The sequence below is a fragment of the Hyaena hyaena genome, unplaced genomic scaffold (assembly GCF_003009895.1).
Source record: "Hyaena hyaena isolate Hyena2069 unplaced genomic scaffold, ASM300989v1 scaffold_27, whole genome shotgun sequence".
Lineage (NCBI taxonomy): Eukaryota > Metazoa > Chordata > Mammalia > Carnivora > Hyaenidae > Hyaena > Hyaena hyaena.
The window spans coordinates 5,833,392-5,843,246 of record NW_024080659.1 but is presented as its reverse complement, the minus strand read 5'-3'; the positions used below and the strand labels follow the sequence as shown (position 1 = coordinate 5,843,246).

The 9,855-nt window shown below is 50.7% G+C and overlaps 1 protein-coding gene across 3 annotated transcripts in view; it reads left to right on the top strand.

The window, feature by feature from the left end:
• The first annotated feature begins 291 nt into the window (after positions 1–291).
• ARHGAP44 (Rho GTPase activating protein 44) overlaps positions 292–9,855 on the top strand; it is a 176,942-nt gene continuing 167,378 nt past the window's right edge. For all 3 annotated transcript variants that reach the window (XM_039227305.1, XM_039227304.1, XM_039227306.1), the window contains exon 1: positions 292–494. In XM_039227305.1, coding sequence (XP_039083236.1) covers positions 442–494 — 53 coding nt within the window. In that variant the 5' untranslated portion in view covers positions 292–441. The remainder of the gene's footprint in view (positions 495–9,855) is intronic.

The following is a 9,855-nucleotide window of genomic DNA, read 5'->3' as shown; positions in this document are numbered from 1 at the left end:
AGGTGGGCAGCGGGGCGCGGGACTACAAGTCCCAGAATGCACGGCGCCCGCCGCACAGGCGCAGCGGGGACCCCCCGGCCAGGAGCCTGCGGAGCCTCCCGGGTCCCCGCGCCGGAGAGGGGCTGCGGGGCAGGCGGCCGGGCGGACCGGGCCGGCGCCGAGGGCGGCCGCGGGCGTCAGCATGCAGGCGCGGCGGCGCGCGTGAGGGGGATGCGGCAGCGGGCGCCGCGGCGGGCGGAGGAGTAGGCGGCGGCGCCCTGGGGAGGCAGCCGCGCGCGGGCCAGACGGCGCCCGGAGGCTCCGCAGTGCCGCCGCCGTCGCCCGGGAGGCTCCGCGCGGGAGCCATGTAACCCGCGGCGGGCTCCGGGCTGCTCCGTCCTTGCCCAGCTCCCCCCCCCCCCCCCCCCCCCCCCCCCGGGCCAGCGCGGCAGCGGGGCCACGATGAAGAAGCAGTTCAACCGCATGCGCCAGCTGGCCAACCAGACGGTGGGCAGGTAGGTCCCCCGGTGCGCGCCCGCGAGGCTGCAGCCGCCGGGGCGCGCGACCTCGCTCCCTCCCCTCCCTCCGCTGCCCGCCGCGCCGCCCCCCTGCACCCGCACCGCCGGCGCGCGCGACCCCTCCCCTCGGAACTTCGCAGCCCCCGAGCCCTTCTGCGGCTCCGGCCGCCGCGCCCCGGCCCCGCTTGCCGAGCGCAGAGCGTGACGCATCCTCCACCTGCGTCCCCGGCTGCCCCTTCGCCCCGTGCTCGCCGCCTTGCCCCGGGACGCCCCCTCTTCGCCCCCGGCCGCCGGCTCCCTGGAAACAGGTGTTCGCTCTGCCTGTGCTTGGGGGCGGCCGAGCCGCGGCGGCGTCTCCGAAGCCTCCCTCCCCCTGCGCCGAGTTCGGGCTGCTCGGGGGTCCCGGGGCAAGTGTGGGGCCTGGTCGGCTTGGCAGGGACTGTGTGTTTGCGTTCTGTGACTATGACTGTACGGGATTCTGGATCTCTTCTTTCTTGGCCGGGTGTCTTACGGCCGTAGGTGTTGGAGACGGAGATCCGGAGGGGTGAGGGGAGAGGGGGCAGGGAAGGTGCCGGTGGAATGGCGCTGCTGTGGGGCTCGGTCCTAAGAGCGCTTTCAGTAGAGGGAGGGAGGCTGCAGAAAGGGAGGTCCAACTCCTCGGGAAGATGAGATAAGCAGAGGATCGCAGCCAGGTAGCGGAGGGGAGGGGAGGGGAGGGGAGCCCAGAGGCCCTACAGTCTGCAAGAGCCAGGCCGTGGAAAGCTGCAGGACCCAGCTTGCTGTCATCGCGGCGAAATGGGCCACATCTGGGCTACTGTCTCCAGGAGCCGCGCTGCAGGGTGCCAACATCTATTAACCGTTACATAAGGGTTCTGGTGGGTCTCTTCCAAAGCTAGACGGGCTGAGAACACGGGGCTGTTAAGTGGGGGGTTGGGGGGGGGGTCATGGAATTCCTCCTGGCGGCTGTGGCCCTGGAATTCAGGTGTGAAGCGGAAAGCCGAGGACCCAGCCTTGGGTGCAGTTCAAGTGCAAGCTCAACACATCGAGGGCTCTCCACTGGGTTTACCGGGGAACCAAATACCTTTCTTGGGTGGGAAGTGGGGCCTGAACTGGCATCCGCTAGGGTGGGGGTGGGGAAATCCCTGGGGAATTAGGGGGCCACCAAACTCCCAGGTGGGCATACTGCCCTAATTACGGTGGGCATCTGAGGGCAGGCGATGCGCCGGCTTCTTCTACTTCCAGGGACTCCAGATGGTTTCCAAGTAACAACGTCTAAAATTGCCTTGGATTCATTTCCCTTTCCCAAACACATGTGCTTTCACATGAGGGGGAATTTATGAATAGCAGAGTCAGATTAGCCCAGATTTCTGGCACGGTCTCGCCGCAGATATAGCCTCACGTGGGCTGCCTTTGGATGTGTTGGACACCGAGACGGTGTTTACCTCTGTCGGTCGTTGAGCAGATGATAGTCAAGCTGACCCGTCTTTGATATCTTGATGTCTGCACCCCTCTATGCTCTGCCATCAGGCATCCCGGCAGACCAACTAAGTGATCCGGAGGCTCCTGACCATGGACTTGGATTGCTCCACTCGCTTGACGTTGGGGTTTCAGCTCAGGGCTCCAATGGGAATGCCAGCAAGGTGTTCAGGCGCCCTCCCTGGCGCCCTGGAGGCCAACCAGCTCTTCTGTCTCTTTGCAGGGCTTGTTTCGGAGTGGTAAGATTTACGAACCTTAGGCATAAAACCTTTTTTTTTTTTTTTACCCTCCTCCAAAGAGGGAATGACAGAGGAACAGGGGGAGTTGGGTATCAGAACCAGGGAGTGATCTTACTTCTTTGAGAAAGTGCATTTGCGGAAGTCCAAGCAGCCGGTCGCCGAGAGGAGCTTTCCACCTGTCTGTTGGGACTTTGGTGGCTGCCGGCGTGTGGATGAACACTGTCCCTGTCAGACGGCATCTGTTGTGTTGCGCTCCAGGGAAAGTGAAGGCCGGTCCACCACTGTGTCTCACTGATAGGTATCCCCTTTTGGTGACATTTATTTTGATTGATTTTTAAGTTTATTTGGAGAGAGACAGAGAGCACACGTGGGGAAGGAGCAGAGGGGGAGAGAGAATCCCAAGCGGGCTCCGTGCTTTCAGCACAGAGCCCGACGCGGGGCTGCGTGTCATGAATGGTGAGATTGTGACCTGAGCTGAGATCAAGAGTGGGACGCTTGAGCGACTGGGCCACCCAGATGCACCCCACTTTGGTGACATTGAGAGTGAACTCTTTAAAGCCAAAGTCAGTTCGCGAGGCTTGGCTGTTGAAGAGTTTCCAATGGCATCTCATTGCACTTAGGATTCCAGATCTTTCCAGGGGCCTGTCAGCCCTTACCGACTTGATTCCTCTCTGTGTTGACATGCTTGTTCTGTTGCACCTGTTCTTCCTTCACTCTGCTCCAGCCACCGTGGCCCTCCTTGCCCCAAACACACCAGGCTCATTCCCATCTGGGGGCTTTGTGCTTGCTGCTTTCCTCCTTGCCCTGTCTGTACGCCTCTTCCTCATCATTCAGCTCTTGGCTCAGAGGCCTTGGAGAGGCCATCCTCCCCCATTCTCTGCCTCGCCCCTGTTCATGTTAGTTACAAAAGCCTCGCTCTGAAATTCTCATGGCTTCCATCTTTGTTTTCTTGTCTGTCTGCCCCCCTTAGAATGTGCCGATTGCCGTTGTCTGTAGCGCAATGCCTTGTAGACAGTTGGTGCTCAGTCCACGCTTACGGACAAGATTGAAACTGAGAACTGTAGGGTCCACCCCGATAAATCAAAGAGGCAGCATTTACTTCGTCTTCTCTAGAAAGCAGTGAGGCTCAGGATCCTAACATGGCTCCTTAATTTCTGGAATCTGTAGAAGACGTAGTATTGAATGTTTGGAATGGGTAGATCAGTTTATGGAGTTGCTTTCGTGAGCCGCTGGGTTCTCGTCCTTGCGTGTCTGGGAGGAGATGACTTTCCTGTGTTTGAGGGAAGACCAGCAACACGTTTGAGGGTCATTCCTCCTCACGCTCTTTACGCACTCCCCTTCCGTAACGTTACGGCTTCTGGAGTTCTGAATACAGAAGAGCTAGGGATGGGATGAGTCTCTTTCCCATAGGAGCTGCCAAGCTTAAATGTCCTCTGTGGAGTTAGTTACTAGTATTTTCCCTCAAACTGCTTGCATCTGAGTACAGAGAGTGTCAGCGACTGTGAAGAGTTTATAAAATCCACTGATCACATTTAACCAGGAAGAGCTTCATCTCCTGCATCTGCTTGTCTAGTCTTTGCATGGTTCTTTCTGCTTTGAATTTTCCCCTTCCAGGGCCTTCCTTTCCCTCCGTCCTTTGGGAATCATTCCCTGGGCTCTGCGAGCCTGGACCCCTGTGTGCCTTACACCATGCTCAGCACTATGACATGCTAAATCAAGAATAACTACAAGTATCTTTGGGCAAATGCTATAGCTGTTAGTGGGTTACCTGCACTAGGCATGCTCTCATACATTCACTCGTTTCTTTATTCCCTCAGTAAATACGCATTGACCGTCTGCTGTGTGTCAGGTGCTGCTGTGGTTCAGGAAGCCTGAGAGTGCGGAATAAACAAAATGTTCCTTTGGAATCTGTATTTTTTTTTTTTTTTAATGTTTATTTTCAAGAGACCGAGCACAAGCAGGGGACGGGCACATAGAGAGAGAGAGAGAGAGAGAGAGAGAGAGAGAGAGAATCAGAAGCAGGCTCCAGGCTCCGAGCTGTCAGCGCAGAGCCCTGTGCAGGCCTTAAACTCATGAACTGTCAGATCATGACCTGAGCCGAAGTCGGACGGTGAACCGACTGAGCCCCCCAGGGGTCCCTTGGAATCTGTATTCTAGAGGCATGCCGTGGTGACATTGTATTGCAGTTTTTATCTTTGCTTGTTTATTTTCCCCTCCAGAATTGAAGTCCATTGTGGGCAGGGACCTTAACACCTGGCAGGTGGCAGGTTCTCCAAAATTCTCTGACAACTGAATCAATAAGTGAGCAAAAGGTCTGCGTGTCATGGGTGGGGACATGACACGGAGTAGTTCAGAGGTGAGAGTGATGCCTGGCATGGTGCCTCTTTCATGTGGCGAGGGAGTCGATGCCCTGAGGATGAGGCCCAGCCGCACTGTTGGGTTTGGAAAGATAGAACAAGATCTAAGGGGGGGATTTCGTTCTTGCCCGATTTCCCCACCATTTTGTATCTTCGAGAGCATCTGTTGGCTGCTGGGGTGAGAAGTACCCTGAAAGGCATAGAGTATTTTTCTTGGAAGTGGCACTGGTTTGCGCTGGGTGGAATAAAGCCATGAGCGGGAATTTAGAGACATACTAACAACAAGAGAAGATAGAAGTGAAACCGGCATCTTGATTTGGGGAGGAGGAAATTTCCCCCCACCTCTTGGGCCTCTGGTCTGCACATTGAGGGTCCCAGGAGCGCCCAGCTCAGAGGACTGTTCTGAGGGTGAGGAGAGGCTGGCTTACATCCAGCCCTGAGCAAATGGTTGATGAGGTTCGTTGTCCTAAGAAGCGTGATGAGCTTCGTAGATTTTGACGGCTGTTGTCCAGCAGTGGCCGTGAACGGGCGCTGTGCCCCTGACGGAGGTGCATCGACGGGTGATGTTCAGGGTGACTGAGAATAGGCGAGGCGCTATGGCAGCGTGGGAGAGAGGCTTGGAAGTTCAAGGCCGTTGGGTTGGATTAATTGGTTTGGGAGGCCAGGAGCTGGGAGGGGAAGACAGAGTTTTGTCTGTGGAGCCCCACTTTCCGTTTCTAGTCTACTCGGCATGCAGCCCCGAGTGGGCTTGGTTTCTGGTGCACAGCTTGGCCGAGTCTCTTTGCTGCTGTGCAACGTTCGGAATATAACTGCCGCAGCCAGTGGTACCGAGATAGATGCTGAGGATGCAGACAGAGCCTCGAGGTCAAAACAACCAAGCCCGTGAGCGTCTTTTCCTTGAAGGTTTCTCTTTGAGACGTGGCCTTGCCCATCAGCAGGCCTCCTGAGAGCTGTGACCCAATCAATAGGACATTGGGGAAGGAGTCAGAACCCATTCTAAATTAGTCATCAGACTGCTCCACTCCCTACCTATTATTTCCTGTGAGTTGGACCCGGCAGATGGACGCAGGCCTTGTCACTTCTTCCTGTTAACCCAGCAGGGTCGGGCAGACCCAGACCTGTTCCCGCAAGGAGCACATTTAGGTCTCAGAGCGAAGTTGGCCATGGGGTTTCATGGGAGTTCATACCTGGTCTGGCATGTCTATGTGAGGTAACAGAATGTACTCCCTGCTCGGCAAGCCGGCTAGAGAATCTGGGAAGAGTATTCCCTGCCTGTGTCTTCCGAGCTCCTTACTGTGCAGATGTGCCGACTCTCCGCCTTCTGCTGGGCTGCTCTCAGCAGCCTGCGAGGCTGCCTGGATTTCCTGCAGCATGCTGCTTCTCCCAGACCCGCAAGTCACTGTGAGGGACTGTTCACGAGCAATTAATGACTTTCCCTCCTGCTTTCCTGCCGCCAAAGAAATGTATCAATATTCATTAGTAGTTTTCATGATGGGTGATAAGGACCACTTTTTTCCCCCCTCTAGAAAAAATGAGTCCACAGCCATGTGAGTAAAACAGTAATTTATGGTTGTTCCTTTTCGAGGGGATCAGTAGACAATCCCTCTTATTGATAGTCAAGAACAGTTTATTCCAAAGGCTATATATATTTTTTAAAATATTGATTTATTTTGGGGAGACAGAGGGACAGAGTGCACCCGGGGGAGGGGCAGAGAGAGAGGGAGACCCAGAATCCGAAGCAGGCTGCAAGCTGTCAGCACAGAGCCCGACGCAGGGCTCGAACCCATGAAGCGTGGGATCATGACCTGAGCCGAAGTCAGATGCTTAACCAACTGAGCCACCCAGGTGCCCCTCGAAGGCTATATTGATAACGACAGCCTGTAACAACATTGTGCTTGCGTTCCGTGTCAGGTGTAGGCAGGAGAGAAAGGGGCTCTCCTGTGGGCTCTGGGCTTCAGAGTCAGCTGGTACCTGGACCCCCACTGCCTCTGGGAAGCGCGTGGCCATCTAGCAATTTAAAACTATCCTTTCTGTCCGGGAAGCAGATGTTTTTGCTTTCGTTTTCCAACTTTAGAGTTTATTTTTAGAGGAAATGTTTATTTTCCCACAGAATTCAATTTACTTTTTTTAACTTTTTTTTTGGTTATATAAATGCTATTTGTTAATGGTAGGAAAGTTATAAACTTATAGATGGGCAAAGCATTTAAAAAAAAAAGCAGTGGTCAGTAATCTCACTACCTGGGAACTACACTTAATAATTTGGATATAATTTTCTAAGTTTTTAATATGCAAATATATGTTCTTAAAAAAGAGATAGAGGCCATATGGTATATACTGTTTTGCAACTTGCTTTTCCCCCTGTGTATTACACCTTGAATATCATCTCATGTCAGCAACTACAGTGTAAGTTTTCAAGGGTGTGTAACATTCCATTAAAGTCAGTTTCCTTTTGCTATTCACATAGCAAATATTTTTCACGGGTTCGCTTTCCTGGGATGAAGTCTTAGAAGGGGAATTTCTGGGTCAAAGAGTATTTGAGTTTTTAGGACCACGTGAGTATATATTTTATATATAAAAATTTGTACACATGTTGTATGTACATTCTCAATAGAACTGCCAGTTTCTTTTCCCTAGCTCTAGCAGCAAGTAATAGCACAACTTTGTTAATGCATGAATGAAAAACCTCTCTTCGCTTCTCTTTTGACTGCCAGTAACGTAGAGCATTCTTTTTTTAAGTTGACTGGACATTTCTTACCTTTTCTGAATTGCCTGCGTAGATCTTTGCCCCATTTCTCCAAAGTCATGTTGTAACTGTTGTCTTCTTGATTTTTAGGTAACTTTTAACATATTAAGCATGCATGTGCTTTGCCATATGCCACAAATATATCCCTATAATTTCTTTGGCCTTTTATATTTTGTTTGATGTCTTTTATAATATTTGGTGGTCTTAAGTCCATCAATTTATGGCTTGGGCTTAAATGTTATGCTTAAGGGTGTTTTTCCCAGCCTGAGATGACAACTGTTCATGCATTTTCATTATCATTTATATAATTTAATTTTACCATCAGATTTTATTTTATTATTAAAAATTGTTTTAGAGTTTGTTCATTTTTGAGAGAGAGACAGAGCATGAGTGGGGGAGGATCAGAGAGAGAGGGAGACACAGAATCTGAAGCAGGCTCTAGGCTCTGAGCTGTCAGCACAGAGCCCAATGTGGGGCTCAAACCCACAAACTGAGCTCATGACCTGAGCCGAAGTCAGATGCTTAACCGAGTGAGCCACCCAGGCGCCCCTACCATCAGATTTTAACTTCATCAGTCATTAATTTTGGTGTATGACACGACTTAGGTGTCACATTTAGTTTAGTTTTTTTGTTTTTTTTTAAGTAGTTACCCTGTTATCAAAATGAATACTGTATTGAAACGTCATCACGTACTGAAAGATTTCATCTACTTGGATCTATTTCTAGGCTTTCCAGTTCTCTTGACCCGTCAGTTGGCAGGAAGGTCAGATAGGCTCACCTGCCCAGGTGAGTGGCGGTGGGTTGGTGTCCCACGCTTTGGGTGGGAGGGAGCAATGGAGTTGGTCTGGTTCGCAAATCTCAGCCTCATCCAGGGCAACTCCTGGGCTTGGCATTTAGAACTCAACAGCTTCGGGGCGCCCAGGTGGCTCTGTCGTTTAAGCGTCCAACTTTGGCTCAGGTCATGATCTCATAGTTTGTGGCTTTGAGCCCCGCGTCGGGCTCTGTGCTGACAGCTCGGAGCCTGGACCCTGCTTCCGATTCTGTGTCTCCCTCTCTCTCTGCCCCTCCCCTGCTTGTGCTCTGTCTCTCAAAAATATATAATCATTAAAAAAATTTTTTTTTTTAAAAACCAACCTCAACAGCTTTGCCTGACTATCTTGTGGTGCCTTCAACTCAGCTCATCAACCAATTACTCCCTTATAAAATAGAACTGCTTCTATATCCTTGACTTTGCTTATCTGTTTATTTTTTCCTCCGCAGTTTTTTATTAAGATGGGGAAGACTGACAGTTTTACACTAGTGTGATAAGAATTCTTCCCATCTGGCAATAGGATATGCTTATTCGTCTCTTTATGATCCTATGAAATAGTTTTGTCCATGTAAGTCCTGCAGAATGTAGCTTTTGTTTTTAGGTAATTTGTCATTGTCATTACTCTTGACTGAATGTTGGGAATCTTCTGTTAAGATATATTTTTTTTACTCTTTATTGGTGGAGTGTAAAAAAAGTTACTGATTGTTTTGTAATTACCTTCACTACCACCATCATAAACTATTTCATTACTTTTAAATACTTTTTTTGAGTTTATGTATTTTGAGAGAGAGTGTGAGGAAGTGGGGGAGGGGCAGAGAGAGAGGGAGATACAGAATCCAAAGACAGACACCAGCTCTGAGCTAGCTGTCAGCATGGAGCCTGATGCAGGGCTTGAACCCACGAACTGTGAGATCATGGGTTCTCACATGAAGTTGGTCGCTTACCCTCCTGAGCCACCCAGGCGCCCCCATTTCTTTTCTAAGAGAGAGTGCAAGATAGTGTGCGCACGTGCGTGAGCCGGGGAGGGACAGAGAGAGAGGCAGACACAGAATCCGAAGCAGGTTCCAGACTGTGAGCTGTCAGCACAGAGCCTGACACAGGGCTTGAACTCACAAGCCATGAGATCATGACCTGAGCCGAAGTTGGACGCTTAACGGACTGAGCCACCCAAGTGCCCCCAGTTACCCCACTTTTAAGTACTTTTTATAAAAATTGAATTTCCCAGGTAGACCTGCATATTTTCTACAAGTAATAATTTTGCCTCTTATCCAGTAGTCAGACTTATTTTATTTTCTTGTCTAATTGCATCGTCTAGGATTTCTAGAACTGCGTTAAGATATCGGAGCAATAAGTGGGCTTCCATGTCTCCTTACCGTCTTTCATGGAAATGCGTGACAGTGGCTTAAGAGGTTTTGTTTTTTAATCACATTACCTGTTACGTAATTTTATTATTTTATTTTGGTGTTTTCTTTGGTGCCAGAGTTAAATTTGATTAACTGTATTCTCATGGTCTTTAGAGATGATCATATCTTTTCCCTTTGATCTAATGTAGTCACCCGATAATTTATGTTATAAATATTTATTGAGCACTTACTATGTTCCAGACATTGTTTTCATTCTTTGCACTGGGGATACACCAGTAGGTAGGTGAGAGTCCCTACCCATGAGGACCTTGTGTTTTATGAGTTTGACTCCCCTACCATTTTCTAATATTGACCTTTCTGTGCCTTCT